This window comes from Esox lucius, chromosome 1 (assembly GCF_011004845.1).
Source record: "Esox lucius isolate fEsoLuc1 chromosome 1, fEsoLuc1.pri, whole genome shotgun sequence".
NCBI classification, from domain to species: Eukaryota; Metazoa; Chordata; class Actinopteri; order Esociformes; family Esocidae; genus Esox; species Esox lucius.
Window position 1 is genome coordinate 15,376,167 of NC_047569.1, and position 21,112 is coordinate 15,397,278.

General features: G+C 43.1%; 1 protein-coding gene across 2 annotated transcripts; it reads right to left on the reverse strand.

Moving 5' to 3' along the window:
- Positions 1–2,765: 2,765 nt before the first annotated feature.
- On the reverse strand, positions 2,766–20,290 carry LOC105018113 (solute carrier family 25 member 36-A). Of its 2 annotated transcripts, XM_010883401.4 has the most exons (8): positions 20,212–20,290; positions 19,778–19,870; positions 16,830–16,994; positions 14,661–14,738; positions 12,082–12,182; positions 6,317–6,383; positions 5,934–6,223; positions 2,766–5,799 (listed from the first exon to the last, which is right to left on the reverse strand). In XM_010883401.4, exons 2-8 carry the CDS (start codon positions 19,816–19,818, stop codon positions 5,606–5,608), a joined length of 936 nt encoding a protein of 311 aa, XP_010881703.1. In that variant the 5' UTR covers positions 19,819–19,870; positions 20,212–20,290; the 3' UTR covers positions 2,766–5,605. The 2 variants fall into 2 exon arrangements, with proteins under 2 accessions (XP_010881703.1, XP_010881619.1); XM_010883317.3 differs by having other exon boundaries at positions 19,778–20,290.
- Between the last annotated feature and the right edge of the window lie 822 nt (positions 20,291–21,112).

Below are 21,112 nucleotides of genomic sequence, written 5' to 3' on the forward strand. Positions count from 1 at the left end.
GCATTCTTTAAAGCCTACATGGGTTCTTTAATTAAAGCATATATGCATTCTTTAAGGCCTGCATGCGTTCTTTAAAGCCTACATGCGTTCTGTAAGGCCTACATGCGAGACCTGGTTCAGCTGGACTGTTCCAACTGTCAGATCAGCATGCCACTGTCACTTGAAGGAGCGTAGAAACGATGCCCGGCACAGTAAACCTTTGAGCCACGAATATTGTAACTAATTTTATAAACTTTGATTAATAATGCTGCTATGAGAGAGCGACGTGTTCTGATTTCCCCGTCAGGCAGACGGGCTTGATCAGGGAGCAAAGCCTGTCGTGATTAAAGTTCACTCAAAGCTAACCGCTGTTCCTTTTCCTGTGTTCAGTAAAACCACTCATATAGAAAAAATCTACGACTGTTGATTATATCGAAAGACTTCTTGCGAGATCACTCACACTGTCTCACCCCTCTTTTCCCCTCTGTGTGTGATACACAACTAGACACGTTTGTAAAGATGACCAGCGAGTTGTCTCTCAAAATGACAAGCAACTGCAAAGTGGCCTTGATGTAACACAAGCATCTTGTGAACACAGTTGTAAGGAAGGAACATATTTCCTAAATCCTAATAAGGAGGCCTGCTAGGGATGTTTATGCTTAGCTGTTACTACGTTTCCAAGTCTGGAACTATATATAAACTCCCATCCACATGGACACGGGGGATATTTGCCCCCACTCTCTCCCCAAGCCATTTCTCTCCTGTCAGAACTCTGTTTACCATTACTTTTATCATTAAAGAAACGTATGTCTCCCCACTATTCCTTATGCTGCACCTCAACAGTCATCCTGTTCCCGGCTCCTTTGGATCTGCCTCCCCACTCTGTCTGCATGGAGTGACATGAAGGCTGGGGTTAGAAGGAGCAGTTGAAGGGTTGTCATCTTCCAAAGAGGCTGCATAGAGGGAATATGAAGAAATGTATAATTCATGACATAAAATCTCTTCGGGTTCTCTTCTTATAGAGGGTTTGTGTAAAAGTTATGGTTCTGTTCAGAGCACTCTCTGGCTTTCTCTTCAAGGCAGAAAAAAATAATCAGAGCATGTGACTTCTTAAACCTAGTGTTTCCTTTTTCATCTATTTCAATGATGTTGATACACAGGGCAACGCTTTGAATAGCAGGGCTGCTCCTCTTTTTTTTAAATTTTTTTTAACTGTATGTGCTGTAGTGGTTAATCTGTACATCTGAAATAACCATGAGTCATTGCAGCAAGTTTAGACAGCTTGGAAGGTGGTTAGTACAGGCAGGCATGGAACAGAACTAGCAGATCAATTAGCACTTAGAGGCTTCGAAGTAAAGGTCAGTAGCACAACCTCTTAGCACATAGCCATCATCACAATTCTGCATGTCGTCTGCCACTTTCCAGAGCTTTTGGACATTAAAGACACCCTGACGTCAATGTGACGGGGGGGGGGGGGGGGGGATATTCTCACCCCAGGAGGACAATGAAAGCAACACAGGAAGGGGGGGGGAATCACTCAGGACAGTCTAATGGCTACTGAGGTAATGTTTGTGGGCCTGAAATGGGAAGGACAAAAATAGCTGCTGCCAAATTACAATACTTTTTGTTACATCTAGAGCACCTTTGGAAATATTCAGACCCCTTCCCTTTCTCCAGATTTGGGGTTATCGGCGTCTCCATAGGGACGGTTTTAGCCAGGGGTTCGCCCCAGTCAGCTGGAAGTGTGGTTACTGTGAAGTGGTAGGCCACACAAGCTGACTGAATGGGACTGTTCAAATGTGTCTTGGGTTGCAACACACATTAACTGCTCCTGAAAGCAACGTCACCATATGGAAGTGTTTGTCGGGAGCTTGGTGGAATGGGTTTCCATGGCCAAACAGCCCCACACATGAGCCTGATGTCACCAATGCCAGGTGTCGGCTGGAACAGCGTAATGCTCACCATTATTGGATTCTGGTGCCATGGAAATGCGTTCAGTGGAGGTGAAAAGTGGTGTAAAGTTTGGTGGAGAATGAATAATGGTAAAGGGAGGTCCATAGAATTTCTTTGGTTGCAATCGGGGTAAAAGAAGTTGCCCGGCCTGCACAGAGCCCTGACCTCAACCTCATCAAACACCTTCGGGATTAATTAGAATGCCGACTGTGAGCCAGGCTTAATCGCCCAACATCAGTGCCTGACCTCATTAACGCTCTTGTGGCTGAATAGAAGTAAATTCCTGCAGTGATGTTCCGGTATGTAGTGGAGAGACTTCCCAGAGGAGTGGAAGCTTTTACAGCAGCTTAGTTGTAACAACTCCATATTGATGCCCATGATTTCTGAAGCAGATGTTTTAGCAGTTGTCCACATGCTTTTGGTTATACAGTGTATAAAGAATGGACGGAAACCACAAGCAGAGTTGAATAGGGACTTTTATTAGTGAAAAGAAATCTCTATGGTTCTAGCAGCGGTAGATGGTTTGTAATGTGAAGATTGTTCTTCTGAAGTGATGGTACATATCTTGTAAGGTGGGTGGTTTGTCTCTTCACTGTCTGGCTTCCATTGCATATATTCCAACTAAACATTTGACACAGTCTAACAACTTTAACCACGTGTGTGTATGTTTAACCACATGTTTGCAGAGCTCGTTTCTGGAAACTGTGGTAAATACTGCCCTCTGCTGGTCATAAGTGAACATTTTAGTTAAACTGATTCTTTGCCAGGAAAAGAGACAGACATTTGTATGGGAATTTTTTTCTGTACGCAATCAAACAACACAAGTGACACAATTCTTAAATACTTGCACTCTTTTTTTATTGACTGATTTACAAACCAGGGGTGTAAGAAGAAAATGCATAACCAGACATACTTCTATAAGGCTCTTCAAAGACCTCATGAAAAAATGCATAACAGATTAGGGAAAAAAATCGAGGGAATAAAATAATGAAACACTGTTACCTGTAAAAGGACTGAGTGCATACTTTACGGTCTCACAAGACTGTAAAGTACAGGGGACCAGAAAAAACGTGAAAGAAGCTGTGTAACATCCAAGTACAAACACAGTGATAAACTCAAAATAAAAACGTGGACACAAAGTCATTAGAGGCATCCAGCAACAGTTTAGTTTGAGTAGATCTGCCTGCTGTCAGTGGCTGTGGCCAGAACACTTCAACCATGGCGTTGAGCGTAGCAGCAAGAAACAATCCACTAGTTCAGGGTCAGAGCACACTTTGAACAGACATTCCAGCAATGTATCAATGTGTATTCTTATCAATACAATAGTTATAAGGAAGCAGTTTTCCAATGCAATGTATACCTTGAGATGGTCATAAGCAGGATCCTTCTGGTTTTACCGTTGACCATCTGCAGAGATGGGACTAACACCATTCATTTAGTGAGGTCATTGAATGCTTCTGGACAATCATTTTGACCTGGGCACCACACAAATTTCTTTAGATTTTTTACTTCAAAGGAAAAAAAGGGTGGTTATTTAAAATTGTGTATGACATACTGATTTAATTTCAGACATTTAAGAGTGGCCTGGAGTGTCTCGTAATCCATTCAATTCATTCTTATTTCATAATCACTTTGGCTGGTACACAGTAAATATTACAACCCAAGTTATGTCATTAACATTTATTAATATTGAATTTGACTTTTAATTAAATGTTAGCATTTAAATGTTAGCTATTTCTAGGATTAAATAACTTGAGGATATTTGACTGATTGGTAGCACTGAGGCTGAGGTGCGGTAAAGGCTCTGTGTGCTCACGTTGCACAAGCAGGTAAAGGTCAGTAGGTGAGGGCATCTCCATGGTTACATTAGGCTGTAAACAACACAGACAAAGTTTATGAACACTGACTTCTCACAGTATCAAAATGAAAAAACAGAAATAAAGTGGCCAACAAAGTATTGAGTAAGAATATTTTGGTTTCCAAGGCAAGGGCATCAAAAAACATCAGTTTAACATAAAACAAAACCAGAAACAGAGAAAATCCAGCTTCAAAAGGGAAATGTTTGAAAATCAGTTAGAAATGCAGTCTTATTTCTTTTATAAACACGTTAAACTGCACATCATATAATCTAATGCACAAGATATGGGGATAAGAAACATATGGTCTCTATCGTGTACTCATTTCTCACACACACAAAAGTATTCTAAACTGTACAACACATCTCCAAAGTTAAAACTGGACTGACAATTGCTTGGATTCTGATGCAGATAAGAAATGCCTCTGTAGACCAGAGCAGGGCTACAGAAAATTGCACACAGACACACCGTTATCTAGCGGCCGATGGGGAGAAGAAAAAAAAAAATCACCCCTCCGCTCCACACAAAAGAAAATGCAACAGTTACTTCGAGATGAAGACATTAATATATTTAATATAATTATTCTTATCAATACAATTGAGTTGTTAAAGTTGTATAATAAAATGTTTTTCGTTAACAATTACAAAGGTTGGTCATCGCTTCACTCCCATAGTCATTCATTTGTTATTCCTTGCGTGGGTTTATATTCAAGTAGTTCAAAATGTTGAATGACTGCTGCTAGCGGGAACGGTTCAGTTGTTCTTAGCATCACTCAGTCACTTCAGAGAACAAACACACAGAATCCACAGGCCTGCATCCACACTGACCAGACAATATAGCAGGCTACACTGCTGCATGTCTCCATGCTTCAAGTATGACTGGTATCAACTACCAGTGTCAGTCTAAGAGATTAGGTTAGGCCTGCCCTAGAGTGGACCAGCTCCTGTAACATCTGTGTGTTGCTGACCGACCAGAGTGGGAGGGGACCGGGCATGCTCCTGAATACCAAACTGACCCGACCAGCACTGTGTGGTTCTGAATGCCTGAGGTCCACTGTGGTCTAAGATAGCACACCACAACCGTTCATCTACATAAGGTCAGTTCAAAGACAGTCATCACAAGGCAGGGCACATCCCACAACTACTTCGATCCAACATCCTACCCCAACCAAAACCCGTGGGCTCCCTGAACTCAACAAGCCTGAATTACTAACTGGCTTCTTGACTGGAAAACCCGAGAAGCATGTCAAACTGGTTCGATGGTTATACAACCAAGCAACAAAGTCGGAGGCCTCTTGACTGAGGGGTTGGGATGTCAGTGTTAGCTCCCTCATGTACAGCCCTTTTCAGCAGATACCAGGGAATGCATAAAGACCTTCAACAATCCCAAGCTGAAAGGACTGCTGTTAAGTGGGATTCCTTCTCTTATATTATTAGTATTGTTAGACTTTTTAAAAAAATCTCTAACTTACATGCTCAAGTAAGCAATGCTTCTGTAATAAGGTTTGGAGAGCTAGAAAACCAGTAATATTTTGAGGGGCCTAAAGACTACAAGAGCGGTTTGTTGACAATTAAACCATATCCCCAAAACTAACAGGGTATTTTCCTAACAACCCCTTTTTATTGTGCACCTGTGAAAATCATCAAATCCAAAATAACAGGGACAGTTTGCTTTAGTTTCAGACAGAGGGTAGAGGGACTAGAGTGATGACAGACGACCCCTCTCTGGTTTAGGGTCTTCATGGTTTGGGGAATCTCTGTGCCATTTGTCCTTCTCTCTCCCGTCTCTGCGGGGTTCTGGGCTCATATTCCAAGGTGTTAACCGTTTAGCAGGTAGACCACCAGCTCGTAGGTGCACATCATGATGGCTGTGTTGGGGATCTGTCGAACAAGGTGTGTGGTGAGGCCGCGGTACAGAGCTCTGTATCCCTCCTCCTTGGGAACCATGGTCAGAGTCTGGAAGAAGGAGCGATACTTGGTGCCTTCCTCGCGTAGCCGGGTCCGGATCACTTCTGCAAAGCGGAGGAGAAGCAAAAAGAACCGTTACTTCCTGGTCTGTTAAAATAAATCCTGTCTCCCCAACACGCCACAAGCTGGACACGAACTGCGAAAATTCACACGTGGTCCCAGGATGCTGTGCTCTCACCGTGAGGATAAGCGATGGACGTGGCACATGTCTTGGAGGTGGCGGCGGCGAGCATCATCCCCACAAAGTCCGACGCATCCTTGGTGGACTCCTCGTCCTCGTCCATGTGCTGTGCGGCTTTGGCCTCCAGGAGGCGCCGTTTGATGCTCTCATAGATCACAAAGTGGATCACAGTCTCTGAGATGCCGGCGTAGGACGCCGACATGCCGCGGTAGAACCCTCGCAGGCCTTCCGTCTGGTAGACCCGCCGGACACACTCAAACGCATTCATGGGCTTCTCCCCGCGGTTCCTGTGGAAGGCAGGTGGAAGACGGACTGAACAGTGACAGAGACATTTCCCAACCCGCCCCAGACCCGTGGGACTACCGAGACAGCCCGTTTACCTGGAGTCCAGCTGCATGCGAGTCTTGATAAGCCAGATGGGGTTGGTGGCTGTGATGGCCGTGAACCCTGCGGGAGAAGACATTCAGATTAAGCTCCCCTTCATAGCCAAACGCCAGTGACACTAGGAGCGCAGAGGGACAAAACGAGGTCCAAGCGGTCCTCGGTAGAACCAGCCTGGTGCATGCCACTCAGTGGAAAGGAATTCAGAGGTTCACTTCCGTTAACAGCTGCTGCCACTTGGGTCAAACCTGCTGTCAAAAAGACAAATCTCTGAGCACAATCCGACATGTCACAAGGCTAGGGATATCAGTGTTCTGATGTGTGTGCCGTAGCATGCGAGTGTGCACGAGAGCGTGCACGTTAGAGTGTATAAAGGTTAAGCTGCCATAATATCTGCGGTCGCCCGGGGTCATTTTGGCCAGGAGTTGACAGTTATTCATAGCTCTGCAGAAGCCTCTAGGCACTCAGCACATCACATATCTCAGTACAAACGGCAAATGGGTTTGTCTTCACAGCAGCCTGTCAACACATTTAGTGTCTGTATCTGGAGCCAGTCTGTTCCCCTAGCTGAGCAAGGCCTCACACAGAGAGAAGGCTGCTGTAAGGCTGCCAGGCTTCCTATGGGTAGATGCAGCACTCAGCATGACCACCGGCAGGGGCAGATTACAGAAAACCATGGCACAGCCTCAACCTTTGCCTGACTGCAGGAGGGACTGTGTCATGCTGCTCAGAGAGGCTGGGATTCTCAGATCGTTTGCCTCTTCGGATCTGGGATTCGGTCCTGCAATCTTTAGCCTAATGGTCAGATGCTGTAACATCAAGGCTGTCTGTCATCCTTAACAACTTGCTAAAGTTAGTGTTAAGTTCAGAAATAAGGATCCACTTAGGTTAAGGGTTAAGGTTTGGGTTCATATTAGGGATGGGCATGGAGTCAAATATTTGAATACCTGAAATTAATTTAGTATTCGAGTACTGTGTATTCAATTTTGACCCAAATTCTTTTAGCTATATTTTTTGGGGGGTTGAAATAAATAGACCTGAATATGATTTTCCAAAATACTATTAAAATTCCAATCATATTTTTTTCATATGACGATATACCAAGACATTTACAAAAATAGTACGTTTTTAAGTCGTTTTTGCAGCTTACCGTGTAAGCGGAGCCGACCAAGAAGATCGAATGTCAGTATAACACCACTACATGGTGTCTAGCGAAACTTGGTGTGATGTTAATGCATAACAAAATGATCTGATTTCCAGACGCTATCGCTCAACTTAAATCAAACATCTTGACGTAGTGGTTAAAGATGCAGCCTCTCACATGGGAGAACAAGGTTCGAATCCAGTGACAGTAACAACATTCATCCATTCTAATCGCGGGCCGGCTTCCCTGGTTCCTTTTCATGTTATAACATGCGCTCCTTCACGCGTGTTTGTTGTTTACAAACGTCAATTAAAGCGGTACCGAAGTAGTGTGGCGGGGTGAGTCAGAAAGACGCAAATGTTAGCAAGTGGATGAATGTTAACTGATTCAAGAGAAGATGGAATATATTTACTAAATTAATGTTACCTACAGAAAAAAAAATATGAGTCTACAAAACGCTACGTAAAGTTCGGCTGTGGAATCGAAAGGTGTTTGAGAGTGCATAAAACGGTGAGTTAGGCAAATAGCATATAGCTGGCTAGCTTAGCCAACTAGCTTCTCTAGACTCTTCCATCCAATAAACCCAGTGTTGTGTTGATAAAGTCTTCTAGTTCTGTAGCTGAGTTTTGCCTGTCAACCATACGGCTTTCTCCTTTAGCGCAGGCGCTCTTTTCTCACACAAACGGTAATTGAGCCGATGTTACATGAGAACGACACTCATTCGTACGTTGTGTACACTGAACAAAATTATAAATGCATCACTTGTTTTTGCCCCCATTTATCATGAGCTGAACTCAAAGATCTAAGACTTTCTCTATGTACACAAAAGGCCTCTCAAATTTTTGTTCACAAATCTGTCTAAATCTGTGTTAGTGGGCACTTCTCCTTTGCCGAGATAATGCATCCACCTCACAGATGTGGCATATAAAGATGCTGATTAGACAGCATGATTACACAGGTGTGTCTCAGGCTAGCCACAATAAAAGGCCACTCTAAAATGTGCAGTTCCATCACACAGCACAATGCGACAGATATTGCAAGTTTTGAGGGAACGTGCAATTGACATGCTGACAGCAGGAACTTCCACCAGAGCTGTTGCCCGTGAATTGAATGTTGATTTCTCTACCATAAGCCTTCTCCAAAGGTGTTTCAGAGAATTTGGCAGTACATCCAACCAGCCTCACAACCGCAGACCACGTGTAACCACACCAGACTAGGACCTCCACATCCAGCTTCTTCACCTCCAAGATCATCGGAGACCAGCCACCTGGACAGCTGCTGCAACAATCGGTTTGCATAACCAAATAATTTCTGCACAAACTGTCAGAAACCGTCTCAGGGAAGCTCATCTGCATGCTCGTCGTCCTCATCAGGGTCTCGACCTGACTGCAGTTCGTCGTCGTAACCGACTTGAGTGGGCAAATGCTCACATTCGATGGCATCTGGCACTTTGGAGAGGTGTTCTCTTCACAGATGAATCCTGGTTTTCACTGTACAGGGCAGTATGGCGTCGTGTGGGTGAGCGGTTTGCTGATGTCAATGTTGTGGATTGAGTGGCCCATGGTGGCGGTGGGGTTATGGTATGGGCAGGCGTGTGTTATGGACAACGAACACAGGTGCATTTTATTGATGGTATTTTGAATGCACAGAGATACTGTGAGGAGATCCTGAAGCCCATTGTTGTGCCATTCATCCACAACCATCACTTCATGTTGCAGCATGATAATGCACAGCCCATGTTGCAAGGATCTGTACACAATTCCTGGAAGCTGAAAATATCCCAGTTCTTGCATGGCCAGCATACTCAATGGACATGTCACCCATTGAGCATGTTTGGGATGCTCTGGATCGGCGTATACGACAGCATGTTCCAGGTCCTGCCAATATCCAGCAACTTCACACAGCCATTGTAGAGGAGTGGACCAACATTCCACAGGCCACAATCAACAACCTGATCAACTCTATGCGAAGGAGATGTTGCACTTCATGAGGCAAATGGTGGTCAGACCAGATACGGTCTGGTTTTTGGAGAGAGGCATTTTATTGTGGCCAGCCTAAGGCACACCTGGGCAATAATCATGCTGTCTAATCAGCATCTTGATATGCCACACCTGTGAGCGCTCATGTTGTATTGGTAGTTTATATTGTATTTCGGTTAACCGAAATCTACGCGAATAACAAACTATTCAGATAGTAAAATACTGTCCAATGCACATCCCTAGTTCATCTTTTGTTAAAATGTTACTGATAGATTGCAGCAATGGTTCGACAATTTAAATACATTGTTACCCAGCACATGAATCACACAGCACCCAATGTTCTGTAAACCTCAGAGAATGGTAGCCAGTGACAACGTCAGCTGCTACACACTTACTGCCAAGCATGCATTATCAATGTGCCCTGTGCAAGGCTTGGCATCAGACTTCAAGCAGAACATTTAACACTGGCAGTGAAACACATCCAAGGTGGAAAGTCCTGTACTTTATTACAACAGATAAAAATAAACTCAAAAGCAGTACAATGTTGATATGATTCACAAGATTGCCAATGGCTTTATCTGCTTCATGTGAGTCAGGAACTGGTTTGGTTTACATCATTTGGGTGAGAAAAATTATTGATGCCCATAAGTCTGTGAAGGTTTACAAATTAGGGGTGTAACGATTCATTTTAACAACGATTCAATTCGTATCACGATTCGTGGTTGTCGATACGATTCAAGGCCGATATTGGTTCATTTAGAACGATATGATCTGAAACAATTCAGTGACTTGAAATCGATTCAGTAACTTTTTAGCCAAAAATTCAAACCGTGTGACTGAAATAAATACCTGGATACTGGACAGTGCATGTGAAGTTTCCTAGATTCCTGTTGTTTCTTGTAAGGGAATCAGGTATCAATTAATTATGGATATAAACAAACAAGTAAACAACAACTAATGGCAAATGCATTCACATTTTATTTGAATAAAGTGCAACCAACACGGTCGGTGTTGTGTGAAATCCCATGGCGCCTTAGTAGGTGGTTGGAGAGATTTGTCGTGATTTGTACTTTACTTGACCTTTACATATCCTACAAACAGCGAGCGACTTATTTAGAACATCCCCGTCTTTGCAAAAGCCAAAATGTTTCCACACTCTGGACCGCACTGGTGGCTTGATAATTTCTCGCTCATCTGCTTCTCCTCTGCCATCTGCCATGCTATGTTTTGTTGTCTTTGCGCTGCTGCAGGCGCGGGGCGATGACGTCACGGATAGGCAGACTGAATCGAGTAACGTTTATCGCCTTTATCATTAAAAGTACTACGAAAAAACATTCATATAAAGTCTGACGTGCTTAAATCCAATGGGTTATTTCCTAGTATCGATACAATCGATTGATAACATTTTAAAACAACGTTAGATCGATATATGTCGTCCGGAAGGCCAACTTGCTGATCACAGATCGATGTAGTTGGACCATACGAATATAAATCGATACATCGATGTAGTAGATGGATCGTTACACTCCTATTACAAATGCATTTCCAGGCAATTCAAAGTACATTCCACTTCTCTGACAGATCATACACCAATGTATAAGATTCCAGACCATTGGCAAACTACATAACCCAAAGTAACATCAAGGGATCTACCAAAAGTAACAACAAGAAATCTACAGGATTCTCTTCTCAAAATCAATGTTATTGCCAGTCAACTGTCAGAAAGACTGCTCTAGTCTGGCCTATGTGGGGGGGGGTCAGGAAGGAAGAAACCTCTGCTCTCAGAAGAGAACATCAAGAAACGACTGAGGTTTCTCCGCCCAAATGTGGGTAAAGACCAAAACCACTGGAACAATGAGTTGGTGGAGTTGTTAGACTACAAAGCCAGACAATTTTTTTGCCAGAATTAAAGAATGCCTATGAACAGAAGCATCTAATAGCAACAGTAAAGAACTGAGGCAGTAACATGATGGTTTCGGGCTGCTTTGCTTCCTGGTTAACTTGCCATCATTTAGTCATGATCATGTCGTACCACAGAATTTGTGAGAATGTGAGGGCATCTGTTAAAAAAGTTGAGTCAAACATGGTTCATGCAACAGCACAATGATCAACAGGACAAGCAAAGTTACAACAGAATGGCTAAAATAAGAAAGGAACAATTAACAAAAGAACATTTTCAATCTTGGTTCAAGGGACCCAAATTGGTGCATATTTTGGTTAAACGGATAAGTTTGTGATTATTTGGACCAACTTTAGTGGCTGAACAAAACCAAACAGTACTCCCATTCGGATGGACCGGATTAGGATTCAGAAACATTGATCTACATGTTAAGGGGCAGTGAACATAGGGGCTTGGTTTGCAATCAGACGCTAGAACAATCTCCCAGACAAGTCTCGATTAGTGATCTATGTATTCACACTAGCCAGGAGATGTGCACACGCAAAAAATACAAAGTCTGACCAACACATTAGATCACCTCAGACACTCCAAGCTGTTACATCCAAACCAAATAGCTACTGTTACTCACTGACATTAATGATTATTATGCAATCTAGGAACAATGAAGAAGTAGAACTTTTAAAATATGAGTACATGGTTTAGTGTTAGAAAGTGGGTGAGAGGTTAAGGCGGTGTGGTTACCTGCCAAGCCAGCCGACACCATGTGGACCTGTGTAGAGTCGGGCTCCAACACACCATTCAGTTGCTCTTTGGCACTGGAGTAAGCAGCAAAGTAGATGGCTCTGAAGGAGACAAGTCACTGAGATGAGACTGAGAACATCCTACCTACATGACAGCACATTCATGAATCTTCACTGCTGCCACCTGGTGGGATATTTAGATAACCATACAGTAGAAGGCCTACACATCATAGAATACAGTAACAACAAAGAAAGGAAACATTGAATGATATGGTGAGGCAGCCTTGTTCTTGCAAAACTAAATGAGTCTCTCACAACCCATGTGTTTTATGTATAAAAAAGAAGAAGGTGGGGGTAGCAGCATCTTATATGGAAGCCTCTAACCGTTTTCCAGCAGCAGCGTAGCTAATCAATGATACAACATTACTAAACACACTAGAGGGTTTTGTCCAGCTCTCTTGAAGATGATTGAACTAAAAAAGCATAAAGCCAGCAGCACAAAACACTGGGGGAAGGGATTCAGTTTAAAAGGGCCATAATGGGGGGAAAAAGGAAGGAATTCCATGAGCAAAATGCTGTCATAGGTGAGCAACACGGCTCTACATAAGCAGGAAAAATGTTGATCCAAACAAGAAAAACACCAGAAAATGATTCCCTACATTGGTTACAGCAAAACGTTTACTGGACCTTTAAGTTAATCACTGAATAGATCAATTTGCTCAGTTTGCCCGTTCAAGTCAATTTACACGATCAAAGGCTATACTTAAGCTGCTCCCAACAGGTAACCGGTCACATTCAGCCCTACACTAAAAGACAGCTTCAATTGATTACTTTATGGACAAATCCTGAATTCTTAAATGTGTTCAACTTCATCTCCATCAAGATGTTTCAAGCCTCCAAGCAATGAAGAAAATCCAATTGAATGGTTGTTATAGCATATGGTCTAAAAGGATCCACATAGTGTGAGCAGAAGGATGGGGGCTTGTCAACACTGAACAATTTGGCGACAGGCCACACAGTTATTTTTGCTTTGAAGACAACTACATTTCAATAAATTTAAGAAGTGTTTTATGAAGCCCATTCTACATGAACCATTGTTTCAAATGGCTTATACAGACACCCTGCCTGAAACCCTCAAGAACAAGCAACAACATGAATTGATGTACAGTGACAAAGAAAACAACTCTAGTAGAATCAGAAAGAACAACCGTAAGTAAAGCCAGACCTTAAGGCCAGTCCACCTCTGGCTAGGCCAACAGTGGACCTCAAATTAAGGCATCAGTTAACTTCTTCAGGTTCTTAATCTGGAGATCTAGGATTTTGCCACAGTTTCCACCATTGGATTCTGATGGATTCAAAATGATTTCTCCTAGTACCTGACTCTTCCAGTTGACTGCACAGACAGTCACTGTACTACAGGCTAGTTGCAAGTTTATGTCTCAAACTATAAAACATAGACAAACCTGACCGCTAAAACATCATCAGTCACCACAAAGGTGTGTGTGTGTGTCTTTCATATAAATTACAGGTTGCGTCAGAGGCCCAGGTGGTTAGATCCAGAGTCCAACAAAGCACTCCACATTTGCTTAGCAAAATCATATTAGCCTTAGCATTAGCTAGCTTTTAACATTAGTCCTTAGCTAGCATCAACCATTAGCTACCTATTGGAAACATCATCATCATCAGCTAATACGTAATAGCAGCAATTTACGTTTAGGACTTTCTCTCCCTCTCTACTGATGGCTAGCAAGCTAACTGGTGGGCTATTGTACTCAGAGCCCTGGGTAAGTGCAGCCGTAATCGGCTTATCTCACTCATTGAGAAAGCCAGTGACTGTGGTGTGTTATGCAACACCATTAAACCTGTGGGCTGACCAGACTGGCACTGGGCATTAGTGCTGTTTGTCCTGTCCAACAGATGGACCAAGTGGCAGAGAATGACTCTTGGTGTAAATAGACTATCGGTAGACATGGAAGGATACCCATTAACTTAGTGGACTCTTACATCATGATCCTCACTGACAGGTATCTTATTTCAAGTCATTTCTATGTGGTCTACTCACCAACTCGACAGAGCTAGACGGTCTGAGGGGGTAGTATTACTGAAGCGAGCACAAGGTCAGAGAAAGCATTTGACCCAACCACCTCTGACCCCAAAGTCACTAATCGCACAATAACCAGACAGAATCCTTGGCAACCAAGAAAGCGACCCCCTCAGACATCTCCTCACTTTCACTGAAAACTCCATATCCAGCGTTAACATCAAATGTGTGTGCATGTACGCAAAAGGGCAGCTGACCTCCACTGAGTCAATATCAGACCGTAGTAATAATAGCTCATACCACATAGGCTAGATACAAAACAAACAAACTGCTGCTGCTATATTTTCACCACCCTTCATGACCACATGGGCTTGAAGATGCAGAACTATAACTAGGGAAAGGGTATTAATGGCTTTTTGGGGCATGACTAAACATTTATATTTATTAGCCTGTATTGTTAAATGTGCGAGAACTATCACACAGTAATACCTACATTTTAGGACAACCTAAATAATAATTTCAAAAAAGGTTAGGCTTACCTGGAGGGGGCCACGCCTACAAGGTTAGGCCCAAGGCCTCTGAACAGAGAGCGTGCTCCTTCTTTCTCAAGAATCAACCTGTAGACATAACACAAACATTTTATTGTCACCCACACAAGTCACGCTACCTGGCTCAAACAAAATTCCTTAATTGAATTGCTTTTGTACTACATCTGAGCTTATGTCCCTGCCAATACAGGATTTTAATTTGATTTAATCAGGAGCTTTGATGGATGGCATAGAGCCAGAGTCGACACTGTCTGTCTCTGTGGACAGAAAGGAGACGAGGGCAGGCGTGAACTGTCTTTTCATGGAACATTTAGAGTAGTAAATAGACCTGAACCAGGAATAGGCTCCGCAAACAGTTTGCTTGCAGGGCTGGAAGAATATGTAGGGGGAAAAACTAAAGGTATATTCAGTTACAAGCATTTGAGAAGAAAATGAATGAACACTTCGGCAAACAGCATATTAAAGTTCAACATGGCACAGTAACACACTGTTTTTATAGCATAGTATAGTTAAGATTTTGGGTTTGCAAGCAGCAAATTCCAAATTCACCATTTTGGCTGAGTAAAGTATAAAACTACCAAAATTAGATAATCTTTCATGTTTGCTCTCCCTTATTATTACCGCACCATCTGCACCTTACTGAAATTGAACTCCATTGTTCATTTGATAGTTCTAAAAATAATTTGGTTGGATTATCAAAGTAGCCAGCCTGTCAGAACAATATACTCATTATTTGAAATGACTTAGTGGCCTTTGATTTGCCAATCTCCATTTCACAGGAGAGAGAAATCAAAGAGGATTTTTGACATTTCGTAAAAATGGTCCAAACTAAATTTTGCTTGTGGGTTTCCCTACACTGCTTTCCCATACCAACAGAGCAATTGGGCTTGGGTGTATAAAACACGTGGAGTAATGCATTGAGGGAGATGATCGGTCGGTAGGGGAATTAAATCAAAGGCCTATTGCACCAGGGTTTTTACAAGGACTTTTATTGGCTAAAGGCCATGTTGGTCAGAGAGTTCCACCAGTCCAGCAAATTTGACAAGAAGTATCTGGGAACGAGATTGTCCTGGGAGTGACCATACCGTCCAATAGCAGTGACCTCACTGGGTAAAAATACAATTATACAACAAATATCAGAATTAGTCAGTTTTAATGAAGCCTGGAGTGGGGGCAGTCTAATCAGTGCATCTATCAAGAAGGCTTCACTGTCTCGCAACGTTAAAATATAGGGATTGGTGTTTGGGTGCACACATGGAAGAGGGCGTAGTGGGAGATGATTGGTCTGCCGATTTAGCCAAAGAAGTCTCACAATTTATTGGCTAAAGAAGGCCTAGGGTGACGCATTGTTTGCCCAGGCCTTCCAGGAATTGGGCGGAAGTGCCTTAGAATGAGATTAGTTGTGTGATTGTGACACCCTACAGCCACAAGAGAGACCGTCCTCTTCTTAGATGTAGGAGAGACAAGTGGGCTCTGACAGAGGGAACTGGGGAAGAAGGAGGGATTCAGAAGCCAAACCCCATGGGGAGACAGGAGTAGGGTACACCAGCTGGGGAGTCCCATGGTCCCTTAAGACTTGTAAAAAGTATTCTACTTGCGTTGGTGACTTGACAACAGACCTATCAATAACATTAACTTTGAGTAGGGCAGCCTGTTCCTGGAGGCTGCAGGGTCATGGCTAGCTTCAAGAACCTCAAAGTCAGAACTCTGCCCATTTTCTACAATGTTTCTATTTTGAAATGTTATTTTAGATGTAATGCTTACCACACTGTTAACCTCAGGACAAACCCTAACCACAAAATAAGAATATTCTATCCCAGTTTAAACTTTTTGGCAATAGAACGCAGTGGCATAGACAGTACAAGAACCTGAAACAGCCTACTTTGAGACCCCCGTAATTATTTGGCCAGGGCGGGTCACTCCGGAGAGTTTGTTGGCCCTGTTCTGTGAATGGGGCACCCCCAGTGCAACAAGTCTGACTGACTTGTTTATTCCTACTCAGGTCACCAGAGTCCTGTCCACTTGCCCCACCCAGACAGATTTGATTTATCAGTTCAATTCTGAAGCAAATTGCCTGCAGCACTCTGGGATCGGGGATGTCTACTCCTGCAGTAGCACATCACACATTAGCATTACTATAAACACAAAGAAAATACCCACTTGAGGCAGTGTAAGGGTCCTGGAGGGGTCATCCGGGCCACGCTGGGTCCATTGACAGTACTGAGTTGCACCTCGGACACATAGAGCGTAATGTGGGATGACTGGAGCCTGGTCTTCACCACCTCCAGGGGACAGGTCAGGATGGCTCCTACCGTTCCCCCACACCTACAGAAGGACAGGGAAGAAGACATGGGGTGAGGAGATGAGAGAAGGTCAGGTCAAACCACCTACATAAGTTAATGGAGCAGCTACGAGACAGAACCATGTGCTTTGCTGAGGTGAAGCCCCATAGAGTAGGCTAGAGAAAGAATCCATTAACATTCACCATTATGGATTTGGTCAGGACACACGCAAGGTCAGCCAGAGCTTCCGCTGTTTTAAAGTAATCAGCTGGGTGCGAGGATTCCTGCTGAATTGGCAGATACCAGACTAAAACCGGTCCATCAGTCCTACAGGAGTCAACATGAGGGAACCACCAATTAAGAGCAATGAAGCTGGAAGTCCCACCCAGTTGACTACTTTCAAATGGCAGAATCCCTCATTTGTCCATGCCCAAACGGCCTTTAGAGAACATATTGCACAACTGCTGGAGCGGCAGACAAACGTGGTGTCTGGGTGGGAGCTGCAGTGGCAGACAAACGGGGCGTCTGGGTTGGAGCTGCAGTGGCAGACAAACGTGGTGTCTGGTTGGGAGCTGCTGATCCCACTGCAGAATCATGCTGGGGATGGAATGCAAAAGAGCCTGGGCCTTGTGGGACACAGGGGAGACGGTGAGGCTTGGCCTGAGAGTCAGCACAGCAATGACCTCCATATGAGGACAACCCTTTCCCTAGAAAAAAATCTATATGATAACAAGCACTTTGTGCCCATATTGTCCACACACCTCATTTGACCTTCTAAAAGCACAGAAAATGACCAGCCTACAGTTAAATAGGAGACAGAGCTGCAGTGTTGTATCTGAAACTATAACAAGAGAGTGAGTGAATCTTAATTTCTTCAAAGCTCCAGTAATATTAAACATGGTTTATCTAAAAAACACTAAGGTCTTCAACTGCTCTGACGAGAGAGAGAGATAGCCACAGACAGAGTTGGGACTATGGAAAGCTGACCTGCTCAACATGCTTAAAGCAGTGGATGACTTCAGTATAGGTTGACAGTGCAAGGCTAATGTCCTCCATACCTGGGATCAGTCGCTCTATGGCAGGCTACTGATGACACTATAAAGGAAATGTGAACCTCATTACCTGAGCTTAAAGTGGAGGAAATTAATAACAGGTGGTCTTGTAATGTTCCATGTCAAGTTTGTAATTTAAACATGATGGAAATTAAGTTAATAAAAGGAAAATCCTACAACACTCATGAGGACATTTAGTGGGGCAGTTCTTCACTGAATGACTGACTCTCACACACACTCCTTTCTAAAAAAGTTCCTATGATATTCAATTTGATATTATATTCTATATTTAAACAGGTATGTGAACAGATCTAAATAACACCCAAAAGTACATCAGTTAGACATTACACTCAAAATAAATGCAGCCTTCAACTGAGGTCAAATGTTTAAGAATAAGACCCAAAAATACATGTATTATCCTCAAAGACACAAATGTCATGATGCCGAACTCTTGGAACTCTGGTGGAACCATTGCAATCAGTTTGATGACGACTGTCATAGTCAACCAGTCGGAGCATTCATTAATATTGAAAGTGTTATTGTTATGCAGGAGGTCACATCATGTTGTCCTATGCATGTGAACAACAATTGGGGAGCCAGCAATTGGACAGCATGCACAGTTACTATCAAAAAGCTGATTGAGTTATGACATTTCATTTGACTGTCAATGAAAAGCGGGCTGGCTCTACAAGGCCTTTCTCAGTTTCTTTAAAGACGAAATTGGATGATTCTGTGCCATTACAAATCAACTCCTCAGCTGCAGCCTGTCATTACACAAGACAATACGTAAGAGGACAGAAAACCTGAAAAGGTTCACTGTTAGATACTATAGGCTTACGCAGCAAAACTTGTCTACTTTCTGACTATTTCACAATGTGTGACAATGACTTTCAGCTAGATCAATATCAGACTGGCAATCTCTCAAGTGTAATTCTGACCCAACAGTTCTGTGATTAATGCATGCTTCCTAAAAGAATAACTAGCTACAAAATAGTCAACACCACCGTTTTGGGAACGGCCACATTATTTCATAACATGCATAAAAAGGTACAATAATGTCCCTCTACAACAAAGCTACATAAAATACACATTTGCCTGTATAATGGTGTAAAAACGTTTCTGATTATAAAGCACAATTCTCATGGGCATTTGCTTCACAACACTGTACCACGAGACAGAAGTTGTATACTGTACAGTTTAAACAACCGCGCTGTACTATTAGTATACTGTAACTGTATATTTGAGGGTGGACTTAGGGCAAGGACTGTTCGTGAATAGCATTACATCAGCAATAAGTATCAAAATAACTTAAAAATAGCGTTACCAATAACTAGTCAAATTCAGAAAATGTACAGTTGGTCGTACTTATTTTAATCTTGAAGCAGTTTCCACGCACAATACCGCGAATTTCCCAACATAACCATAAAGAGTTGGATTGCTATGCTACATAACAAGGCTGTTTTATATTGATGACATTGAATCTAATGTAGCTAGCCAGCACGTAGCAGCGTTGCTAACGTTAGCTAGCAAAACAAGTTGCATGCATTATCAACATTGACAAGTACTGTATGTATAGACAGGCAGCAAAAATAAACATTATATTACGTAATTCCAATGCAGCTTTAATTGATAACGGGACACAGCTGTACATTACTAGTTAAGTTGCTGAAGTAGCTAGCTACACATTTTCAATTCCATGGCATGACGTTAGCTAGTATTAGCTCAGTCACGTTACAGTGAGTTGGGTGTGTTGGTAGTATGAAGCCATACTCACCCTCCAGCAAACAGATGAACCAAGGTATCTCTCTGACTCATTCTGTCTCATATTCTCAGGACCCGTACACAGGGCACCACTTTGTCTTTTGGCCTGGGGGACAGGGGGCAAGGAGAAATGGGTAACGTGAGAATCACTAATCCAATGCCCGTGTCGCGTGGAGGTCAGTTGCTAGCAAAGGTTTTGGATATCTTAACAGCCAGAGATATAATCTGCAAAAGCATACAACAGCTAACGTTAGCAACTAGCTAACGTTACTGTAGCTACCTAGCTTCCCAAGCTAACCCTAGACTCGTGTTCTCCCAGTTGCCCTTGCAGACTCGAAAGCGACTTTGCGTTTATCCGTGTGGATATCTTTTTAAAGTGAACAAATCAAATTCGTAAGTATATATTACGACTCGACCTAGGCCTGACTCTCACATGGCTCCACTTGCCTCACTGTCTGAACCATAGACTGGTCTGAACACTGGAGTCAGGGTCAGAATGTTTATGGTCGAACTGGAAGCCTCATAACATGGATTGTGATTGGAGGATATGTAGCCATACGTCATGTAAGATCATCACTACTTTTTCACGTGATCAGGAGTGTATTGTAACCCCAATAAAAACGTTTTAGTTGCGAAAAATGTCGCCTTATAAAACATGAGATACGATTACTGAAATAATTAATAAAATAGAACATGTTTGACAAAACTGAAAGGGACCTACTTGAATGTTTCAAGCGGAAACTACATTTTTTAACCAAAACAAATAAACTAAAATAAAATATTATCGGAATTCCATTAAGCCGTCTCGAACGGTAACATTTAAGAACCAGACGCGTGAATGAGCGTACGTTTTCAGGGAAAGGGCATTATTCATCTCAAGTAAACAAACGTGTGCAACAGGCTACTGCAGATCTTCTATCTGTTGGCCGTAGCCAGTACTCTGTGCCATCTTGTGTTGGTGCGGTGGCGTCAGAACGTACGATGTGGACAGGCACAACAAGTTGGTGCCAGCTCTGTAGTTGGGCTTAGACTGGACAATCTGGTGATGGTGGCGGCGAGGTGAATGAGGGCGAAGCTCGATGCCATCCTGGAGAACTCCTCTCATCCTCTCCATGACCAGCTGTGGCTGACGAGGAGCACCTTCAGCCATAGACCCATCTCTCCACGCTGCACCACGGAGCGCCGCAGGCGTTCCTTTGTTCCGGCAGACACATGTTTTCACTATGACAGCACTGGTGACCCTAACACCACCACCACCCCCCATCATCAGCCAGTGATCCCCCTAACACAACCCCCCCTTCATCACCACCACCATCTCCTTCCCATTCCTAGGCTGCCTAACACTTAT